Raw genomic sequence first — 23676 nt, 5'->3', positions numbered from 1 at the left:
TAGCCCCAGGGGTACAGGTCTGTGAATCGCCAGGTTTACACACTTCACAGCACTCACCATAGCATATACCCTCCCCAGTGTCCGTCACCCAACCACCCTCTCCCGACCCCCCACCCCCGGGCCACCCTCAGTTTGTTTTGTGAGATTAAGAGTCTCTTATGGTTTGTCTCCCTCCTGATCCCATCTTGTTTCATTTTTTCCTTTCCTACCTCCCAAACCCCTCACGTTGCCTTTCAACTTCCTCATATCAGGGAGTTCATATGATAATTGTCTTTCTCTGATTGACTTATTTCGCTAAGCATAATACCCTCTAGTTCCATCCATGTTGTCACAGATGGCAAGATTTCATTTCTTTTGATGGCTGCATAGTATTCCATTGTGTATATATACCACATCTTCTTTATCCATTCATCTGTTGATGGACATCTAGGTTCTTTCCATAGTTTGGCTATTGTGGACATTGCTGCTATGAACATTCGGGTGCACGTGCCCCTTTGGATCACTACGTTTGTATCTTTAGGGTGAATACCCAGTAGTGCAATTGCTGGGTCATAGGGTAGCTCCATTTTCAACTTTTTGAGGAACCTCCATGCTTTTTTCCAGAGTGGTTGCACCAGCTTGCATTCCCACCAACAGTGTAGGAGGATTCCCCTTTCTCTGCATCCTCGCCAGCAGAAGATAATGATTTTTAACACACATACCATGTAGCAATAAATCTTTCTTACATTTCTGAAATTTTTGTCCATCCTTAAATTTACCATGCTCTTAGGAATTCATTGTTTTTATTTTTTTTGAAGATTTTCTTTTTATTTATTTGACAGAGAGAGACACAACAAGAGAGGGAACACAAGTAAGGGGAGTGGGAGTGAGAAGCAGGCTCCCCACTGAGCAGAGAGCCCGCTGTGGGGCTCGATCCCAGGTCCCTGAGATCATGACCTGAGCCAGAGGCAGAGGCTTAATGACTGAGCCACCCAGACACCCCAGGAATTCCTTGTTTTTAAAAGAAGACAGAGTCTTCATTTATTAGCAAGAATGTTAGACAGAGTGGCAAGTTTCCCAAATTCCCGTCCAGAATTAACACTCACAGCTGTGGACTCTGGGCGAACCTATTTCCTGGCCTTCAGTTTCTCATATGTAAAAGAAGGTTAGACCAGGTGATTCCTAAGGTACTTCCCAGCTCTAACAGTCTATGAAATATATTTCCAAAGAGGTTTGATCTTATCCAGAGATAAGGGGAAATCAGAATGTTAGACCTTCTCCTTGTTTTATTCCACAAAAGTTTTTTTTTTTAAGATTTTATTTTTTTATTTGGCAGAGAGAGATCACAAGTAGGCAGAGAGGCAGGCAGAGAGAGAGAGGAGGAAGCAGGCTCCCTGCTGAGCAGAGAGCCCGCTGTGGGGCTCGATCCCAGGTCCCTGAGATCATGACCTGAGCCGAAGGCAGAGGCTTAAACCCACTGAGCCACCCGGGTGCCCCCCACAAAAGCTTTCTAATCACCACCAGAAGGGCCACCCAACTGGAAGTACATTTCCCTCACAGGAATCACAGAGAACACTTCTCTTTTTAACCCCCATCCTTACCTTCCTGATGTATCAAATCTTGGAAAAATATTTTATTCCAACTCCCTTAGCTGGTTTTTTGCAGAATCGCCAACAAATATGGCAAGTGACCCAAGGCCTCCATGGACTGGTCCCAACCAGTCAATGAACCAGCTATGGGACCTTGGGTACACATCCCCAAAGCATAGTGTTTAACCAGATTTGGAGGCCATGTCTGCATCAAATTGAGCTCAGGACTGCTAATAGCTTCTGTGACACTAGGGAAAAGATCCTCTTGCCATTTTTATGCTCTTAAGGATAGACTGAACTTGTCCTGAGTAGCCAGCTTGTTTATAGGTAGAACCTTAAGGAAGAATGAATGCAGCGGACCCAGTTTGCTGCAGCTCCCTGGCTTTTCTCCCTTTCCCCCAGGAGCTACTCAACCAATGACCCAAAATGTCCTGGGATATCTGATCTACCTGATTCTCTGTAGATTTAGTTCTTACCAACATGGAGAACCTGGAGCTAATGGGAATCTTGGAGGCAAATTAAGCTCACATCTTATGCTGGAATTTGTAATGACCAAGAAAGAAAGTGTTGGCTCTGCTTAGACAAATGTCCATGATTTTATGAAAGCAGATTGAAAAAAAAAATTGGAAGGACACCTGGGTGGCTCAGTTGGTTAAGCATCCGATTCTTGATCTCAGCTGAGGACTTGAACTCAAGGTCGTGAGTTCAAGCCCTGTGTTGGGCTCCATGCTGGACATGGCGCCTACTTTAAAAAAATAAAAATCAGAGAAAAAATTAGTGTGATTCCAAAGCCAGGGACTTCCAAAGGAGAGAGAGCTCATCAGTGTTATAAATGATCGTAAATGAGGAAGAGGTAGTGAAGAAACCAGTGTGCACAGGGCTCCATCTGATGGCCCCACATTTAAGTGGGTGTGTGCCAAAGCTGGGAAATCTCATGACAAAACAAATAGGATATTGTGGCCTGGAGCTAGAGGATAGTGTGGCAAAGTCAACTGAAAAGACAGAGCACAAGCCGTTGAAAGTCAGGCAGCAGTGTAGAAAGTATTAGGAGCTTGGGCCCTGGGTTTGAAGCCTGGCTCAACCACTTCCAAGCAAGGTTACTCTGAGTCTGTTTCTTCATCCATAAAATAAGCAATAGCAAATAAAACAGATAATAAGAGCATCAGTAAGAGTTAAATGAGTTTGTACATGTGAAGTGCTTATCAGAGAACTTGGAGTCCATAGAGAGAAATGAAAGCCATGACTACGGTTTCTCCAAGGTTCACCCAAAGGGATTTATTTCCTCCTGCTTTGCTCTGTTCAAAGCACATAGACAGAAAAGGAAAAAGACCCTGGTCCTTGGTGGGCAGACCCAGAGACTAAGGGTAGAATCATTTCACAGCGGCTTTCCTTCTTTTGTTTCCTTTGACAACATGAATATTCTTATAAACAACAACGATAGAATAAGATAAAGATGGCAAATGAAACCCAGAGGAATGAAGCAAGAAAAGGGGAGCACTGGGTTGCCCAAAGGGTCTTCATCCCCCGTGGGCAGATGAATGAGATCCCATGGCAGTTAAGGAAGGTGCAAGGGTGATCAGGGAACCGTACTGGGTCACCTCTGGGAAAGCCTGGAGATGAGAAGAACAACAGAGGATGTAGTCATGATGCTTTGTGCTCACAAAAAGCCTTGAAAGATATCTCGATGCTTTGAGTAATTTTCTCTCCCATCTCTAGGTAGACGTGTGGGTTATTGAACCTCAGGGAATAAAATTTCTCCATGTTCCTGACACGTTTGATGGCCATTTTGATGGTGTTCCAGTCATATCTAAAGGACGCCAGAAGGTATCGTACGTGTTGCGTGTTGCCAGGACTCTTTAAGTGGTTACTAGCTTGGGGGCTCTTTGTTCTACCTGGGCTCTGGGGAGCAGAAAAGCAGTCAGGTGGTGAACTCTGTGAAGGAACAGAGATCCTTGAGCAAAATCTACTGTTTCCTTGCATTTGGACAAGTGACTGTCCCTTTTGGGCCCCCATTTCCCTCAAGTTATGTGCTTGACCGTTGCTAAAAGACAGTTTCCACATATTATGTTGTGGATTTTCATTAGTCCCAGCAAGAAATGTTCAGCTTAATTCTCTTTGCTTCCTGACCAATGACAACCAGCAGCGGAAGGGTCAAACTCCTCTAGGAACCCTTTCACAAACTCTTACACTGGTTGCCATCTCTCTGATGGGGGAAGGGAGGAATTCTTTGAGTGTCGTAAGAAGTCCTCCGATCTGGGCAGCAGCACCCCTTCGCATGCCCGGCCATTGTCCCTTGCATTGGGAATGGGACTTCTGATGTTGCCTGGGTGTGGGCCGGCCATCGAGCTACAGGCAAGACTTCTCCACCTGTGTGCACAGGAAGGTGTCAGCCCCCCATCTGGGGAGGGAGAGTGCAGAGACTGGGCTCTGATGTCCCTGTTCTTTCCAGGCACATGTGTCCTTCAAGCCCTCTGTGGCACAGCAAAGAAAATGCCCCAGCTGCCCTGAGACTGCAGTGGACGGAGAGCTGGTGGTGATGTATGACGTGAACAGAGAAGAGAAAGCCGGGGAACTTGAGGTGCGTGAGAACAGTCTTGAGGAGAATTGCCATGCTGAGGCCAAACAAAGGTTTCTTGTGGAAAAGCACCCTGGCTTTGGGTTGGTTCCAAGCTGCGGAGGTGGTTACAGAGAAGGGACTAAAATCCTATTTCCCTAAGTGTTACTAAGCCTCATCTTTCCATGTCAAGAAAACCAAATGGAACGTCATTGAGTTTCATGTCCTTGTCCCAGAAGGGTACTTCTAGGCCTTATATGAAGTACAGTAAGAACATCACAAAATGGGAGTTTTGGGTCACCTATGTAGGCCCTTTGCAATTAAACTGTCAAAGCAGAGAGGTTATGGGGCTGGGTGGACGGAACAAGCAAGAGAAAGATCTGGGCTGGTGGCAAATTCCAGGGCCAGTGTTCACTGTGAGATTTCTTCAGTTTCCGTTCCCCTCTTGTCATGTCTTGGGTGTACGTCTGTGTTTCCCTTGTGCTGAGGTAAGAGCCCGTAGAGGGTGTCTGAAAGCCCGTGCTTCTGTCCAGGACAGGGAGGTAGAGAAGTGTCCACAGCTACACATTCACCGGGTGGGCATTGTACTGTCCTGCTAGAAGTGACCAACAGACAGTGGAAAGAGAACGAGGGGAGCCAGGCGTTAGAGTCTAGAGCAGAAGACAAAGACAGCGATCCGGAATCTAGCTGGAGCGGCCTTCTAGTAGCTTCGAGAACTATCTAAACTTTCTACAGGGTTGATAAAGGTCCTTCGTGATCCGCCCTGCTCACTCTCCACTCTAATTCCTTGAATTCTTGAATTCTATAGCCCTTGTTGCGCTGAACCCCTTACAGAACCACTAGTGTGCCATACTTTCTCAGCCTGGTCTAGAACACCCACTCCTACCTGCACCCGCCAACTCTGCCCCAGGCCCACGCTGGCAGACCAACTCCAAACTCACGCTCAAGCCCAGTGTACATTCCATTTCCTTGGGAAGGAGTCCCCCATCCGAGCCAGATACACGTCCACTGGGTCTTCTCAGTGTCCTTTGTTTTCCTGATCACAGCACGTAACACTCTGCTACAGTCTCTTTACTCGTCTGGATCCTGGGTGGGCCTGTGAGCCCTGTGAGGGCAGAAACTCTGCCTGATTGGCTGTTGGCTAGCAGGGTGCCAGGAAGGCGGGCTCTCCATGGACTGGGTGGATGGAGGGGGCAAAGAGAAATGCCCTGGGGAGTGTAACTACCCAGAAGGCTTGGACCTTCCCAGGAGAGGAGTTGGGGAGAGCAGGAAGGATGAGAGAGGTAGAGGGACACTGAGCTTCCCTTTAGGACCAGCACGCCTCCTGCTCCCTGAGGCTCGTCTTTTCTCTCCTAGTCCCTGGAGCCCCGTCTTCCTGCATGCTAAACAGTGTGTTCTGTTTTCCAGGTATTTAATGGATATTTTGTCCACTTTTTCGCTCCGGAAAGCCTGGACCCAATTCCCAAAAACATCCTCTTTGTCATTGATGTCAGTGGGTCCATGTGGGGAATAAAAATGAAACAAGTAAGTGCCTCCTTGTTGGTAGGTAGGGGTGCTCAGGGCTCCCCACCATCTTCCGTCCCCTCCCAACATGGCGGACATTCAGTGTGCCTTCCCCCCAGGCCTCATCGTGGTCAACTCAGGCTGGCTCACCGCCCTTCCTTCCCCCGGGATCATCATCTGCTTCATAGTCTTGTTCTTCCGTCTGTTTTACTTTACCCCCTTGCACTGTGCATGAGTGACTTTGAAATCTCTTCCGATTACACCACGATTCCTTGAGGGTGGCCATCCCGTCTCCTGTCTTCCAGGTTGGAGTTCAGTAGAGGTTAACCCAGGATTAAATGGTGTAGGTGCCTTTCTACAGAACAAACAAGGCCATTTCTTATTTTATCCATCACCTCATCCATCCAACCAATGTGAACAATTAACTAACCAATCATCCATCCATCCATCCATCTATCCATCCATCCATTGACTAATCATTTCTGACCACCCAAGTGTTCGTCACTGTTCTAGGATCCAAAAGAAGGACAGGACATTACACTCCAATGCCAGCTTCCCCAACAGTGGCCCTGCTGACATTTTGGACTAGATGATTCTTTGCTGTAGGGGCTGATCTGTGTGTGGTGGGATGTTCAGCAGCATTCCCAGCTTTGACCTTCTGGTGGTGTCTAGCACACACCCCGTTAGTCATGACAATCAAAAATGCCTTCAGATGTTACCAGACGTCCCTGGGGGTAGAGTTGCCCTCCCTTGAGAATCTCTACTCTAATACAGCCATGTGTTCACTTGTTCCTTCCTTCTTTTGTGCATGTAACAAATATATATTATGCGCCCACTGTGTGTCAGGCACATGGCTCATCAGTTAAAAAAAAAAAATTGACCAAAAGCATTAAAAAAAACCCATCCTTCCCCAAAGCGAGCTTATGGAGCTTACATTCTATGAGAAGATGGGGACAGAGAATAAACAATAAACATAATAAGGCATTTAAAAGTATCTTTTGAATGGCTTGGTCAGTTAAGCATCCAACTCTTGGTTTTAGCTCAGGTCACGATCTCAGGGTCGGGAGATGGAGTCCCACGTCAGGCTCCCTGCTTAGCACAGAGTCTACTTGTCCCTCTGCCTCTGCTCCTTTCCCTGCTCTCTGTCTCTCAAATAAATAAATAAACTCTTTACAAAATATAGAAAATGAAGGTATCTTCAATTGTGGTATTACAAAAAAGGTTTTTGGGATTTTTTTGTTGGTTTGTTTTTAGAGGAACGTATTAGGAATCAGGAGGGCCTGCTTCAGGGAATTAAGATTTTAGACAGGTTTGCCATCTAAGTAGGTGCTTCTGTTGAGAAGGGCTTGGGGAACCGCTTAGAAGGTGTGGGGAAAGGCATGCAGCTCTCTGGGGCAGACCTCTGTAGGCAGCAGGGACAGCCAGGGGAATAGCTCTGAGTCAGAGTGTGCCAGGCATGTTCTAGGAGCAGAGAGCAGCTCGGCAGGGAGGGAAAAGGAAGGGACCAGACGGATGACATGAAGCCCCTTGGGGCACTGTGAGAACCTTGGCTCTAACTTGGAGAGAAATGGAGAGCTGCTGGGTGGTTTGAGGGAAGAAATGACATGACAGTCTGTAAAGCCCATCTCCGGCCGCTGTGTTGAGAAGAGCCTGGCATGGAGGTGAAGGTGGAAACAGGAAGGTCAGGAAAGCAGCTCTTGCAGTAATCCAGGCAGGGGACGATGGCGGCATGGACCAGAGTGGCAGTAGTGGGTGTGGCAAGAAGCGATAGGATTCTGGACTCTAACTGGAAGGTAGAATAAGCAGTATTTCCTAAAGCTGTGAGATGGGAGAAGAAAATAAGACCCCAAGATGCTCTGAGCTCTTAGCCTGAGCAGTCGGAAGGTGGGGTGAAGGTTGCCATCAATGAGTTGGAAAAGACGGGCAGAATAAGACTTCGTGGGGCATATCGGGGGCTCGGTCTTGTACATGTGAAGTTTGAGACGCCTAGCTCACCGAGGTCAGTGAGGCCATTGGCTATGCAAGTCTGGTGTTCCAAAGTGAGATGTCAAGATGTACGATTAGGACCGACCAGTTTGTGGAAGGTATTTACAGCAATGAGACTACTGAGAACACCAGGACCAAGTGTAGTCAGAGAAGAAGACCATGAGTGAACCCTAGGATATTGAGCCAGAATTCAGGGAGGAGAGGAAGAACCAGCAAAGAAAGAAGAGTGAGAAAAGGCAACCAGTTGAGAGGAAGAGAAAACCCAAGAGAGTCTGAGGTTCTGGAAGATACTGAGGAAGTTTTATTAAGGGGGAGGTGTGACCTGTTGGTTCAGATACCGTTCATCGATTGAGTCTGATAAGAAGAGAGAACAGTCCTTTGGATTTGACAACATTAAAGGCACTGTGACCTCGACAAGGGCAATTTTAAGAAGTCCTGATGGTGAAAACATGAATGGAGCAGATGTGAAAGAGAATAGGAAGAGAAGATTTGCAGATAGTATGTTTGGGCCAATCTTTCAAAGAATTCTATTGCAGAGGACAACTGAGAGATGGGTGTGAATACAAATGAGGCTTTTATTTTATTTTTTTATTTATTCATTTATTTATTTTTTAAAAAATTTTCTTTTTATTTATTTGTCAGAGAGAGAGAGAGTGCACCAGCAGGGGGAGTGGCAGACAGAGGGAGAGGGACAAGCAGGCTCTCCACTGAGCAGGGAGCCTGACTTGGGACTCAGTTCCCAGACCCTGGGATCATGTCCTAAGCCGAAGGCAGACGCCTATTGCACTGAGCCACCCAGGCGCTGCACAAGTGAGATTTTTAAAGGGATGAGAAATAACAGCATGTTTTTATATTTATGGAAATGCACCAATAGAAGAGGTAAATTTTGAATGTAGGAGATGCAGAGGCCAGTTGCTCAAGCCGTGTCCTCGAGGAGATGAGAGAGAATGAAAGCTAGCTCACCAGTGGACGGATGTGCCTCAGGTAGAAATACTGGTAGTTCTTGTAGGCTACCAGACAGGAAGCTGGGAGACTGTGGATGTTTTCTTCTGGTTGCTTTAATGTCTCAGTGCCGTAGGAATCCAGGTTGTGAGCTGAGACAGGAAGAGAGAGGTGTTGGTAGTTTGAAAAGAAAGGAGATGAGAAATAGTAATTTTAGAGAAGGTGAGTTGCTGGACTTGAGAAATATATTTAATTTCCAGGCACCACTAAAGGGGCACCTGAAGTTTGTGATTCCTAACGAAACCTGAGGCCAGTCAAAATTATTGGGCATAACAAAATAAACAGTAAAAGTTTCAGTATCAAAATGCAGACAACACATGTTTAGGATTAAGTGAGGGAGAGGTCAGTGTTGACTGAGGTGGTTTCAAGAGGTTTTCTGGAAGAAGGACAGCTTGAGTTGGTACTTGCAAGATGAGAGGAGGAGTGCTTGGTCTTCCTCCTTTCTTCTTGGACTGAGAGCTTAAGTAATGAGACCCTTGTTCATTCTTCTTTGAAACAGACAGTGGAAGCAATGAAGACCATATTGGATGACTTAAGAGCTGAAGACCAATTCTCTGTGGTTGACTTCAACCACAATGTTCGAACCTGGAGAAATGATTTGGTCTCAGCTACTAAAACACAGATTACGGATGCCAAGAAGTACATTGAGAAAATCCAGCCCAGTGGAGGTGAATGACTTTCTATCCCACAGCCCACTGAGAAACGTTCACGGAGTCCAAATCTTCATTCACTCGGGAAGTGTCACTCCCTACCATGGTGGTCTTTGCCCGGCCAGCAATGGCCTGCCTTAAATAATGTGTGTATTATTATTCCACGACGAGTGTTAATTTCTTGTGAAAGTACAAGGCGTAACCCTTCCCACACAAGTTTGCAACCATCCCAATCTTTCTCAGAAAAGGGTGTCAGCAAGGGACACTAGAATTCTTACTACTCTCATAGCACAAAATGCCCCTGTCCCCCGACCAGTGTCCCAGCACGTCAGCAAGGCTGATTGAGGGACCTTCAGTTTGGTCTTTAACAAAACGACAGACCGGTGCTTTGAAAGGACGAATTCCTTTTTAAGGGAGTAGTTTACTACAAAGTCAATAATTTTACTCCGCTGGGGAATCTTGCCCAGCCTGGAGGAAATTTGTGTCAGTTGGAAAACCATCAAAGGATTTGGGGACTGAGTAAAATGACACATGGGTGATCACCAGACAGCTGAATCTGAACCCAGGGTGTGACAGTTTTTGTGCAAAGAGAGACTACGTAACGGAACAGCACACACTCTTACCTTAACAGGCACCAATATCAACGAAGCCCTCCTGCGCGCCATCTTTATTTTGAACGAAGCCAATAATTTGGGAATGCTGGACCCCGAGTCAGTCTCTCTGATCATTTTGGTTTCTGACGGCGACCCCACAGTAGGCAAGTAGCTTTTCAATCTTCCAGTGACAAATATTTCACTCTCGCTTCAAATGGGATATCTGCGGGCAGTTGTCTGGGTTTCTAAACCATTGTAGCTCCATCTTTTCTTTTTTTTTAATTATTTTTTAAAAAAAATTTTTAAGATTTTATTTATTTATTTGACAGACAGAGATCACAAGTAGGCAGAGAGGCAAGTGGAGAAGAGAGAGGAGGAAGCAGGCTCCCTGCTGAGCAGAGAGCCCAATGTGGGGCTCGATCCCAGGACCCTGGGATCATGACCTGAGCTGAAAGCAGAGGCTTTAACCCACTGAGCCACCCAGGTGCCCCATGTAGCTCCATGTTTTCTAAAAGGAGGCTTCTTTGGGCCCTGGAACTCTCACCACCTCCCCCCATCCCGGAACCCAGTCCCAGACACTTTTGGTGATGCTCTTGAAAGCACTTGTTTCGAAACTGGAGTACGAACTGTGATAGCTCGCTATCACATTTTCTCTCAACGTGAGGTATGTGAGGTGACGTACGGGAGTATGAGATGAGTGTGTCAGTCCCCGGTGCCCAGGACAAGTCTGGAGTCTGCAAGTATTCCATCCTTCTCCACATTCCCCCAGTCCCTCAAGGCAACGGGAGAAATGACTTCTTTCTGATACATTCTCTACGTTACGCATTTTTCCCCACAAAATGGCCCCACGTCCCCTGGCTTCTGTCACATCCTCTTCCTTCATCTGCTTCATTTGTGTCTTTCTACTGGCGAATACAAGAGTGCATGCTAGATTGTGTTGTCCGTCACGTCGACAAGGACGGTGCCTGACAAGTGCATCAGTCAGGACTGCGACCACTAGAGTTTTAGACAAAAAGCACCCGTTCTGTTAATCGCGAGACTAGAATGGGAGACTTTATATACTATTTGTGGTAGATTCAGGGTTTCTTCCCCCCTGGGATCAGGTTACTTGTAAAATTCAATTTGAGAGGCACCTCGCTGGCTCACTGGATGGAACGTGTGACTCTTGATCTCGGGGTTAGGAGTTCGAGCCCCCGACTGGGTGCAGGGCTTACTTTTAAAAAATAAAGTAAAATCTTGAAAAAAATAAAAGAATTCAATTTGAGAATAGAGTCAGAAGGAAGAAAAGGAACCATGGCAAAAAATTAAGTCTGCTTCTTATTTCTGCCCCTTGACCTTCCAATTCCTGTCACTGGAATTGCTAACCAAAGACTTTGGTTAGCAATTTGTTGTGTAACTTTCCAGAGATATTCTGTGCATATGTGTGTACTCCATACACGTATACACACATTTATGTGTGAACACACACACGCACACACACCTATATGCATTCCTGTATGCAAATACATCCTACGTATACCAATTTTTACATTGTTCTCCCCCCTTAAAAATATATCTGTGAGATCATTCAGTATAAATACAGAGTTACCTTGCTCTGGTTAGTAACTACATAGTTGCATAATATCTCCCAGGTTGAATGTATCATCATCTGCCCAACCTCTCTTACTACTGTGCACTTGTTTTCTATCTGTTGCTACGCCCAATAGCGTGGCTGTGTACGATTGCGCGTGTGCCATTCCCTGTAAGACGAACCCGTAGAGTTGAGTCTCTGGGTCAAAGGGGAAGTGGGACAAATTTTGCTAAACCACCCTCCGTGGATTTTCAAAAAACATTATAACATTGTCCCTCATTCTCTTCATCTCTGTTGTCATCCACTTCAGGTGAACTAAAATTGTCAAAAATTCAGAAAAACGTGAAGCAGAACATGCGAGACAACATCTCCCTGTTCAGCTTGGGGATAGGATTTGACGTTGATTACGATTTTTTGAAGAGACTATCCAATGAAAACCGTGGCATGGCTCAGAGGATTTATGGAAATCAGGACACATCCTCCCAGCTCAAAGTAACACCTTTTTTCTGTTCTTTCTTCCTCCTTCACTCAAAGTCATTCAACTTGCCAAATCTGAGTTACAGTTGTCATCATTCCAGCTGCAATCGGCCGTGACGATGAGAAAGTGCTCAATTCCCTTCCCACCCCACCTTGCATGTGTATTTGCTCTGCATTGACATTGAGATGGGAGGCAGGAGGGGGATGCACTTCCCTACTCCCTGAGCAAGTCCTCCTAGGCCCCGCCGAAACTTCTGGGCTCTCCAGGCCTCCTTGCCATCGTGGTCATTGTTTCCCCTTTTAAGGTGCATTGGTATCTCGGTATCAACTTTTTATAATGCAACAAAGATCAAACGATAGCCTGTAAGTGTTCTTGAAGGTAAAGGAGAGAAATTACTTGTTTAGTTTGCCTCCATGGATAAGAAAAAGACATAGAAGAAGAACATACTTTACCCCACCCTGTGTCAATTCCAGGTGCCATGGGTCAGTGTCAGGCACCATATTTAAAGCTGGGAACAGGAAAAGGCTAGGGGACAATTTGGGAATATCAACCCAGCTGACTTTTCTTCTTATAAGTATTTATCTGGTTATTAAAGAAAAAAATATGCTGGGCTCTCAAGTCCAGGATAAGATTCTTAACAATTTTTTAGTTTCTCCTGTCTCAGTTCATTGGATAACTGTGAGAGCTTTCCTTGTCCCACAGCTTTCCACAGAGATCCTGTGAAAATAAATTAAGAAATACCAGCTAACCGTGTGAGGAATCTCAACATAAAGTGCCTTAGGGGCGCCAGGGTGGCTCAGTCGGTTGAGCGTCCGACTCTTGATTTCAGCTCGGGTCATGATCTCGGGGTCATGCGATCGAGCCCTGCGTCAGGTTCTGAGCTGGGCATGGGGCCTGCTGAAGATGCTCTCTCTCCCTCTGCCCACACTCCCCTCCCCCATCTTAAAAAAAAGTGCTTCAGACCGAAGAAGCAGTAGGACAATAATGATTTCTCTGTTTTTTATGAATTGTAGAAATTCTACAACCAGGTCTCTACTCCGTTGCTCCGGAATGTTCAGTTCAACTACCCCCACTTGTCAGTCTCGGATGTCACTCAGAACAGTTTCCACAACTATTTTGGAGGCTCTGAGATCATGGTGGCAGGAAAATACAACCCTGATAAATTGGAACAATTACAGAGCATCATCACGGCCACCTCGGTACTTCTGCTTATCTCCTTAGTTCTAAAAATACTAACCAGTCCCCTCGATACAGTGTGTCTTGGATATTAACAGGTTAATATCTTGCATCCCAAGAATCTTGCAGGCAGAATAAAAGCAGTGGAGTGAAGGGCAAGGCATGAGAATATCTATGCCGTGGTCCCCACACCATTCTGCAAATCCATCCCTTCTCATCCCAAAGCCAATCCCAAACCTTGGATGCAGGCTCTTCCTGTTTTGCATTCTTATGAATTATTCTGGACTTCCCTTGAAGTTACCTAATGTCCTGATTCGCTCACAGTAGATATGAATAATGTGGGTTGATGAACCCTAGTTCTGCTCTTCCAATGTCTTTCCACTGAATCCCCCATCATCCAGGCCAACACGGAGTTAGTCTTGGAAACTCTGGCCCAAATGGACGACTTGGAGGATTTTCTATCAAAAGACAAGCATGCAGATCCTGATTTCACCAGGAAATTGTGGGCCTATCTGACAATCAACCAACTTCTGGCTGAGCGGTAAGAAGAGAAGAGTGTACATAACAGGGATTTGCGAAAGTAAGATTGTGGTAATACACAAAAGGGATTTGGAACCAAGAAAGGCAGCACATTAATTTGGGATTTGGATTGTCAACTTCCACTGGCTCCAAGCACTTTAAGTACAGCTGAATTCACTCTTTTCTCGTTTTTATTGAGGTCGATACACAAAGTGGGTGAGGCTGATGAATTGTAAACGTACAGTTTGATGATCAATTCTTAGACGTGTCACCCACGTAATAATCACTGTCCAGATCGTTATAGGACACTCCTGTCCTCTTTGAAGGGTCCCTTGTTCTCCTTCCCTCAGAATGCCCACGCCCACCTGCTGTAGAAATCACTGTCACCATCAGTGAGTTTTCTGTGACTGAACTTCTTGTAATGATACAACCTGTACTCGTCCGTTTCTGGCGTCTTTCCTTCAGCATGATGTCTGTAAGATCGATCCAGGTTGCGGGAGTATCAGTAGTTCACTTGCATATACTTTTGAAAAGTTTATTGTCCAGAGGGAAATTTACGATTCTAATATCGCCTAAGGATGGGTTCCGAAATAGCCAGGGGCTCTCTCATCTCTGGCTTCTCAGCCGACCTGCACTTAACCTGTGCAGTATAAAAACTACACTCCCCACTCCCGGGCAACACAAAGCTCTTGGACCACGTGCAGCAGAGTAACATGGCAGGTGCTGAAGAAGAAAATCACCCGAGCCCCATCCCACCTTTGACATCAGGTTCCCAGGGAGGTGGAACAGTCTTCAGAGCTAGGTCCGGAAGACACGAAGTGCGGTTGGATGACCGAACTCACAGAGAAATTCCGTGATGTCAGTAAGGTTATAAAACCGACATGGGACTGTAGCTGGGGCTTGCCGTTGAACAAGAACTATCCCTGCCCCTTTTTACCGAAGCATCCTGGGTGCATTCACAGCAAAACTGCAGAGACGCAGCGCGTTGCTGAAGTTAAATACTGATTTTCCAGGAACAGTCCCCGGAAAACAGATCAGTGGTTGCTGGGGACTGGGGGGGGGGGGGGTGGACAGGACAACCAGGCGGAGCCCAGGGGATTTTTTAGGGCAGTGAAAGTGTCCTGTACGATAGTACCATCGTGAATACATGTCATCACACGTGTGTCAAAGCCTGTATAGGACATGCGCCACCAAGAACAAACCGTAACGTAAACCACGGACTTGGGTGATGATGAAATGTCAGCCTAGGTTCATAGATTGTAACAAATGCACCACTCTGGTGAGAGGGTTGTTGATAATGGGGGAGGCTGTGGTGTGTGGGCACAGGGAGGGTCTGGGAAATCACTGTCCTTTCTCCTCCGTTTTACTGTGAACCTAAAACTGGTCTGAAAAAGAAAGTCTATGAACAAAAAAATCCTTTGGACTGCATGGCTAAGTAAAATCCTGGCTTCTTGGAGCCAATTAGCCCTCTTTTATCTGTGGTCCCCAGGGTCCCGGCTGAGCCCAGAGCGGGTGTGGGGTGTAGGACTAAGTGCAGTAATGTCTCGAATGTTCTCTGTTTCCCAAATACAGAAGCCTGGCTCCTACAGCTGCTGCCAAAAGGAAAATTACAAAAACAATCCTGCAGATGTCTCTGGAACATCACATCGTGACCCCGCTCACCGCAATGGTGATCGAGAACGAGGCTGGGGACGAGCGCATGCTGGCAGACTCGCCCCCCCAAGACCATTCCTGCTGCTCAGGTCCGTGCTTCTGTCTCGTGGAGGAATAGGACGGGGCAGCTTCCTTAGCCTGCACCGGGGGGCCTCCAGCCTCTGCTCCCCTCCCCACAGCCTGCCTCCTGCTCCCAGCCCTGGGGCCCCTGCGTGTCGAGCTGTTCCTGTCAGTGTACTTTGGGGTAGTTTGTTGCTGTGGTCTTGGAACTTTGGCTCCCTTAACTCCCAAAGGAATTTTGAAGACCTGTGTATCCCCGCGTGCATTGTTTAAATCAGTGTTTAACCATTTTTCGCCACGCTTAAATAGTTGTAGCGAATTTAATATTGGGCATAGTATAAACACTCAACTTGTTTTTTAAAGATTTATTTATTTATTTATTTGTCAGAGAGAGAGAGAGCGCGCGAGCGAGCACAGGCTTAGGGAGCAGCAGGCAGAGAGAAACAGGTTCCCTTCCGGAAGCCCGATGCACGACTCCATCCCAGGATCCTGGGATCGTGACCTGAGCCCAAGGCAGACGCTTAAACAACTGAGCCACACAGGCGTCCCAACATTGAACTTTTAAAATAAACCTGTTGCTTCACTCTTGTCAGTGTATCTGGTGGCATGGAATACCTAAGTTGGTACCCTCCATCATCCATTAAAAGAATACACGAGCAAACGCTATTTTAATTATCAGAAATTTTATATTGTTTGTTTTTCTAGTTGAACTGGTATTTCCGTTCCTGGCAGAAGCACATCTCAGTGTAATACACTGTGATGCCAGAAAGTCTTTTACTGACCATCCTGTTCCTCTGCAAGAAAAATGTTTGCAAACTTAAATTGTTTTCAATATGTTGGGACCCTTAGAGTCTGAGTATTCAAAATTTTTTTCTAGATTGAGTTTTATTAAGACCTGCGACAAGTAGATAATTGGTCAAAATAATATACATGGATTATAAATATGATATCCCTAAGTAAAATTTGATTGAAAATCATGTCTTAAAAATGAAAAAATGTGACTTTTTTTTTTTTTTTAGTATCTATGTGTAAATGTTATTTATCAGTGGATTCAGTGTCATTTCTACTTAAAAAAAAAAAATTGTAGGGGTGCCTGGCTGACTTGGCCAGTGGAGGTGTGACTCTTGATCTTGGGGTTATGAGTTTGACCCCCAAGTTGGGGGTAGAGATTGCTTAAAAATAAATCTTTTTAAAAAATTTTATAGGCTAGGTCCTGATAAATCTTGTTGACATAGGTGAGTAGAGAAGAACGGGATGAGTTTGGTCACAGCAACTGTCACTCACTTACAACTTCTTCAGAGTTACCTGCCAAACTCACATAGGGGCTAGGATGCACAAATTATTTTTAATGATTTAACATGTGATACCTTGGGTCCTGCTTCAACTTGGTTTAAAGCAAAGAATTGGAAACTATCTGACTTGCAAAAAGTTTTGTGTCCCTTGCAATGAACTGGAGTCTTTCCAATTTCCGGCTACGTCCATTTTCCTGGAAGGTTTCTGGTGAGAGAGCACGCCTTCTGCTTCTCAACCGAGAGAAAGAGGTTTTCTTAGGAGAGGGAGATGTGGAAGCTGAGAACTTGAAATTGCTACAAAAGCCACTCTTGATTCCTGAGCCCTGTGGAAGGTTCTAAGGTGTGCTCAGGGACACGTGAGCCAAGTATAGAAGACATTGGCTTATCACCTTCTCCCTGCCCTCCGTTTCTCAGGACCCAGTCCTGTTGAAACAGTCTGAAGAGCTGCCTGCGTACCTGAGGGACCGCTTTCTGCATTTTTAATTTTGTCCGAGTGAGACGCCATGTTTGCCAGAGTGGTCCAGGGGTCAAGGAGCTCTGACCTCTGACATCCCAGTTACAAGAGCCTGGGGCCCCACAGCCAATTTATCTGGGGAGAAACTCGCCCTAGATAAACTGTCGTTGGTTAAATGGTTGTTATCAGCTAGATAAGATGCCTGGGTGAACTGCTGCTTGTTTTCTCCAAGACAGGAAGACTGCCTGTGTGTCTGAAAGCAAAATGAGCTTGTTGTAACCAATAGGGGAAACTAGTTGGTCAAGGAACTGAATTGTTGAGATTGTTGTTCAGTGAGGAAATAGGAACGGATCCAGGCAGGGGCTGACTGTAATCCAGGACTTCTCCAGGGGCCGGCCTGGCGTCATCTCCCTGGCCTAGGATGAAGACGTGGGGCCCTTCTCCCGCCCCTGGGGGGCAGATCCCACAGCCGAGGTCCCAGACTCTGCAGAGATCCCTCCAGCAGGCCCACACAGTATAAAGACAGGAGGAGCTGGGAGAGAGAAAATTCTGGAATAAAATTACTGGGAGAAAACCTTAGTGAGAACCTTCAGGGTCCACATAACATAGATTCTTGACCTTGTAAGAAATTTCCATGGAAAATACACTGGGAAACTAACGGCCACAGGTTTTTCTACACAGGTGCCCTGTACTACGGCAGCAAGGTTGGTCCGAGTTCAGTTCCATCTTGGGTCAACCCTTCCCCGACACCGATGATCCCGATGCCTGTGCTGGGAGCTCAGGTGCTCGAGGCAACTCCTCCCCCACATGTGATGAGAGGTAAGAGGCCTTCCCATGGCTTTCACGACCCGGCCCCCAGTCGGGTCACAGTCGTGTGCAGCATTGATAGATGTTAAGAAAAAGTCCTGGTAAACAAGTTGACTGTTGTAGGTACCACTGACCTCCATTAACAGCAGATGACCCTGTGTATTAATCAGGTTGGGCCGCCATACCAGATACCCTAGCCTAGCGGGTCTAAATGACAGGTCTAGAGGCAGGGGAGTCCAAGATCAAGGTGCCAGCTGGGGACGGCTTGTATACAGCCGGCATCTTCTTGTGTGTTCACATGACCTCTCTGTGTGCCCTGCAGAGAGGAAGGCGAAGCTCTCCTGGGTCTCTTCTCAGCAGGGCACCAATTCTTTTATGGGGGCTCCTCCTCCAGACTTCGTGTGCTGGTGGTTAGGGTTCCAACCTATGAAGCTTGGGGGTCCAGTCCAGTCCAGAGCACTCCATCTCCAGCTGGGTGAGCTGAACCCTTGGGAGTGGAAGAAATGCTCTTCTCAGACCAGGGGGCTCCACAGGGTATCAATGCAAAGATCATTCTCTTCGGAGATTGTATGTGAATTTAAGTAAGTTTCTTCATGTTCCTGCATGTTGCAAATAGGCATAAGTACACTCAGGCAGCGAGGTTGTTGACTTTGTGAAACCATCTCAGGGGCGAGCACGTGATAGTCGATAGATAAAAGTCATTATTAAAGATCAGACGCAATTCATTGTACAATCAAAATCACTTTAGTGTGGCTTCCTGTTGTCTCTCGCCGCTTCCTAATCTCTTTCCCCCGCCGAGATTATGGCTGCAGGACACCACGCGTGAAGGGAGGGCATCCCCGTGTCAGGTTACAGAAGGAAGCTTCTGTAGAAATACATAGCGAGAAAGCTAACTCTGTTTTCGAGTTCTTTTCAGTAAGGTTCCCTCTGAGTTTACATAGTCTGCTGTGCCATGCAGTTAAGGGAAAAGGTCTGGAGAGCTGGACAGTTCCGGGGTCAGACTCTGCCCCTGGGGCAGTGGGCCAGACTCTGGAACCTCTCTAGGTCTCAGTGAGTCCACCTGTAAAACGGGGGGTGGTGTTAAACTGCGGGGTAGCTATAATATAATATAATATAATATAATATAATATAATATAATATAATACCTGGTTCCCCATGGGAGCTCATAAAGCCCAGGTCCTCAGGAATCTGTGAAGTTAGTCCTGGCGGCCCTCCATCTGCCTTCAACCTGATCGAAATGTAAGGCTACGGACGCTAATCTAAGTATGATGTTTCTCTTCTGCCGTCTGGAATGGTATCAGTTCAGTAGGGCAGTACCGATCCATGGTTACCCACTAGCAGGTGTGAGTAATGCGATTTGGGTTAATTAAAATGGCAGAATCAATCATGATGTCTAATAAAAGCCAGGTCCTTCCAAAAATATTTCAAAACACCGTATTTGTGTAAAGGAAGAGGCTCTCATACCAAAATGATTTTTTTTTAATTGAAAAAGAGATGCAAGTTCCATTGTTCTGCGTTTTAATGATGCCCTCTATTGCCCAGCTCAACACAACATCCACTCACCAAGTATTTATTGACCTGATGGCAAGAGTTTTGTAGTGTGAGGGGTGCAGAGAAGTACCAGATTGTACTTCTGTTGTGGATTCCTTTATCTTCCATTTCGTGTTGTGAAACACGCACTTGAACATGAGGGAGTGTGTCAGAGTGGGTGGGAGAATGGGCTTGTCGTGGGACAGCTTGGCTGTGGTCATAGTTCTGCCACACTCCAACCCCATAACGGGACCTCAGGCAGGCGACCCGTCCCGTGCGAGGACACGAGGAGAATTAGTTGAGTTAATGTTCGCATGGGACTTTGTGGTGACATTTAGAAAACAACAGCCTCTCGGTGAATGGAAGTTTGCTCTTTCGGTTTTAATCTGGGAAAGACAACCTCTGTGGTTCTTACGGCTCCAACCGTCCCCTACCACCTCCCCACCCACCCCCCCGCCACCCCCCGCCCTTCAGTGCCTCGGGCTGGAAGCCTGGCTGGTCTGAATTGTTCCTGGGCGCTCAGTTACCTGACATCTTGGATTCTACCACAGAACTATGGAATATTTCCTCCCCCCTCCATCCCGTTTCCCGTTCAGTGTGATGTCTCTTGCCTGGGTAATTGCTGCGTTAGCTGCTAACTGGTCTTCCCACATCCATGTCCCAATACTTAGTTTATACTGTGACAAGTAATTTCCCCCAAATCAAATCACGTCGCACTTTTTCTCAGAAACTTCAAAGAGCTCCCCAACTTAAAGCTCCAGTCTTTGGTGTGGTGCTCCGCCCCTCTCCATGACCCCCATTTTCGGTCTTTTTCTACGTTCTTCAAGAACCCATCCCCTAGTTACATCGAGGTGCTTTGCAAACAAATCGCCAACTTTCATACCTCCGCACTGTGTACTCAGAATAAAACCTCCGTTTCTCCTGTGTCTTTTGCGTCTCCTAACTTCAAGGCTTTGTGCGAACTCCTTCACCAGGCCTTTCTCAAGTGGCCAGGTGGGGCTGGTCACCCTTCGTCTTTACCTTCTGAGCGACTGGCTCGTGCCATTTTTGTGTCATTTGTTTTATTCTCTCTTCCCTCAGTGGTTGTGTCTGTCTCTATGAAAGAAACACTGTGAAGAAAAAAATTATTCATGATATTCATTAGAGCACACACGGTCTGGAAGACCTTAACTCAAGGGGGACCATTGCGATGGGTATGGGGACCCCCGCAGTGGGGTCTTGCGGTTGGGTAGAGAGGATTGGACTCAGCTCCAAATACAGCATGGGGAGGTGAGTGCGAAATCACACAGAGGGAACGTCAGGAGTGAGGGGGATTCTGGTCAAAGCAACGGAACAGGCTTCCTGCTAACGGCAACCAGGAGATCCGACATCACCTGGAGGGCGGTGGGGAATGAGGAACCCAGTTAGATACTGAGGGTACTCAGTGGGGAGGGTGGGGATCCTACCTAACCCAACCTACCAGGATTCTTGCTAAAATTGGACAGCGCAGAGGCTAACATGTGAGTCCAGAAGTTGAGGCCTCGTTGAAAAGGTTGGAGGAGCCTAAGTGGAGTTTGGTCAGGAGAGAATCTTGGTCACTCCATTAAATTGTGACTTTCTTGAAGGTCTTATAAATAAGACCATGACTTATTTATAGCTACACCAAATGTTGCCTAATTCAGTGCTTTGGATAGACCTGGGTTGTTTTTTTTTTTTTTTCTCACCAACTATTTGTTGAATGATTAGACAAACAAACAAGAAAGATCAATCAGAATAAGGTTGTCCAGCAGCAAAGGAATTCTTTCTTTCTTTTTTTTAAGGAATTCTTTCTTGAGAGTCGCTCGATGCGTCATTGTTCTCGGAATTGATTAATATCCATCGGTGTGCCAACAAATAACATTATGTCTCCTTTATTTTTATGTATCGTGTATAGCTGCTTAAAAACACACACATTGTTTTATCTATACAACACTCACTGCTGGAGGTATGCGTATGTAGTATCCATGTAGACACGATGTGTTGTGTGCTTTTCTTATTCTTTGTGTCTTTCTAGCATAGATCATCAATGATAGCTACAGAAGAAGTATACTTTATAGTTGTAAAATAACTTAAAACTCTGAATTGTCCCATGGGGAAGGGACAGTGGGTCTGTGTACACCACTGGTCCCCAACAGCTAGAACAGAACCTAGCATCTCGTACAAATGCTGGAACTGTTTGTTCTTATTAAGTGAAAGGTTTCAGGAATCAAGTACTGTTCAGTGTTGCCCTCCTTTCTATGATTTTGTTTGATTTCGTTTTTCTCTATTTTCCAGTTGAAAATGACCCACACTTCATCATTTACCTGCCAAAAAACGAAAAGAATATTTGTTTCAATATTGACTCAGAACCTGGAAAGATTCTCAACCTTGTTTCTGATCCAGAATCGGGTAAAATAAAAAGATGCTGTATTTGAACTAGGCAATGAGATCATTGCCATGTTTTATAGTCACTACCTGGGATTTCTTTCTTTCCCACCTTAATAGAAGCTCTGTGCTTTTCAAACTCTGATACTTGGTGAGCAATGAATTTTAAATTTATTCCTAAGGGAATCAGAGTAGCTAAGAAACTGAGTGCGAACTAGCAGATCTTACTGTGATATAAATCATTTAAAGTATAATAAGACATAGTAACAAAGTGAAAGTTGTTCAGGAAAAAAATATGATATAAGAAATCAAGCCAAAAAATAACACTTTTCCCATATTGTCAAGTTTTATAAATTTGATGCTGCCTGTATGTGCAAAAACATGGCACACAGAGAGATGAAAGCATGTTTTCTTCTCCAGGGATTGTGGTCAACGGACAGCTCATTGGTGCCAAGAAACCAAAGAACGAAAAACTCAGCACCTACTTTGGAACACTGGGATTTTATTTCCAAAGCGAAGACATGAAAATAGAAATCAGCACCAAGACCATTACCCTGAGCCGGCGCTCTCGGGTGTCTGTCCTTTCCTGGTCTGACACCGCTCGCGTCATTAACCAGAGGTGAGTATTACCATGTCCGGTCGTGGGCCTGTCCTCCACGCGTGACTACACAGATCAATCCGGAAATCCATGATCAAAACGTAGAACTTAGTCATCATTTTAAATGTAAAGAAGTCGAGGTTTAGAAAGATGATTGGTGCCTAACCCCCCACCACCCTCCACCCTGTTCCTGGGAGCCGGGTCCACGTCTTGTGGCCACTGTGTGTCTCAGCACCTGCCCGAAGCCTGGCATGTGATGAGGCCTCGGTAGATACGTGCTGGATAAGTGAAGGAATCCATCAAACATTCCGGCCAGCTCCGTGTCAGAGTGTGCCTGGAGACCACTGTGACTGTGTCATATTTTCCCATGATCACCTGTTTATTGTTTTTATACAAACACAGAAACTGGCAGAGTTCCAGAGCCAGGAGTGAAAACAACATTCTGTGACCCCCAAAAAATGCTGTAGAGGGCCTAGAACACTTGTGGAATTGTCCAGGGCGGGACGGCGAGCTCAGGTTCACGGTGGGAGGCATGGTTTCCTAAACAGTATGTTCTAGAAATGTGGACTCCATTTTGCTTTTCACCCCAGGGTGCTTGTCTCTGTGAAGAAAGAGCAAACTGTGACCATCACTGTGGATAAAGACATGTCCTTCTCTGTTTTACTCCATCGTGTTTGGAAGAAGCATCCAGTGAATGTAGACTTTTTGGGGATCTACATTCCCCCCACAAACAAGTTTTCACCTAAAGTGCATGGACTGATAGGTACGGTGTCTATCGACCATCTGGCAAGTGGGTCTGGGTCTCGAGCAAATTGGGGACATTAGAACTTGCACAGTGATGGGTCTGGACTCAAAGGACAGGTTGGGGCCACACTGTGTGCCCGGGTCTTGATTTATAGAGGGGACTGAGAACACACAAGGGCCGGTGCCATTGACAGAAACATTTCCTGTCAGTCAGTTCCCCCTTGAAACAAAGAGGCATGTCCCACCCTGCAGGGCCACAGAAGAAGGCCAGGTTTTAGTCAGGGACCGGAAGCAACAGGTTTAGCCCAGAGCCTCTCCTGGGTTTCTGTGGGAAGACGTGGGTGTTCCTGTGGGAACTACGAGCAGCGTAGTTCCGGGTTGGCTGTCTTGAAGCATTTAGGCAGGCTTTGGGCTCTAGGGCAGTCCACTTACCTGGTCCCTGGCCCTGGGATAGCTTCCGGGTCACATGGGTCAGCGAGAGGCCGTCCAGCCCTGGGATGGTTCGAGTGCAGATCACAGGCACGCTCCTGAGTCTTCCACTGTCTTTCAGAACTGCT

The 23676-nt window shown here is 46.3% G+C and overlaps 1 protein-coding gene across 1 annotated transcript in view; it reads left to right on the top strand.

Annotated features, from left to right (window-relative positions):
• ITIH2 (inter-alpha-trypsin inhibitor heavy chain 2) overlaps positions 1-23676 on the top strand; it is a 38422-nt gene that overhangs the window by 11206 nt on the left and 3540 nt on the right. The window contains exons 7-19 of the mRNA XM_046013880.1: positions 3285-3392; positions 4018-4146; positions 5530-5646; positions 9113-9281; positions 9895-10020; positions 11737-11918; positions 12918-13103; positions 13482-13621; positions 15172-15341; positions 17740-17877; positions 21688-21801; positions 22198-22396; positions 22966-23138. Of these exons, the coding sequence (XP_045869836.1) occupies positions 3285-3392; positions 4018-4146; positions 5530-5646; positions 9113-9281; positions 9895-10020; positions 11737-11918; positions 12918-13103; positions 13482-13621; positions 15172-15341; positions 17740-17877; positions 21688-21801; positions 22198-22396; positions 22966-23138 (1951 nt within the window). The remainder of the gene's footprint in view (positions 1-3284; positions 3393-4017; positions 4147-5529; positions 5647-9112; positions 9282-9894; positions 10021-11736; positions 11919-12917; positions 13104-13481; positions 13622-15171; positions 15342-17739; positions 17878-21687; positions 21802-22197; positions 22397-22965; positions 23139-23676) is intronic.

This window comes from Meles meles, chromosome 7, assembly GCF_922984935.1.
Source record: "Meles meles chromosome 7, mMelMel3.1 paternal haplotype, whole genome shotgun sequence".
Classification (NCBI taxonomy): Eukaryota; Metazoa; Chordata; class Mammalia; order Carnivora; family Mustelidae; genus Meles; species Meles meles.
The sequence above is the reverse complement of the archived record's forward strand: the minus strand, read 5'-3'. Positions and strand labels throughout refer to the sequence as shown.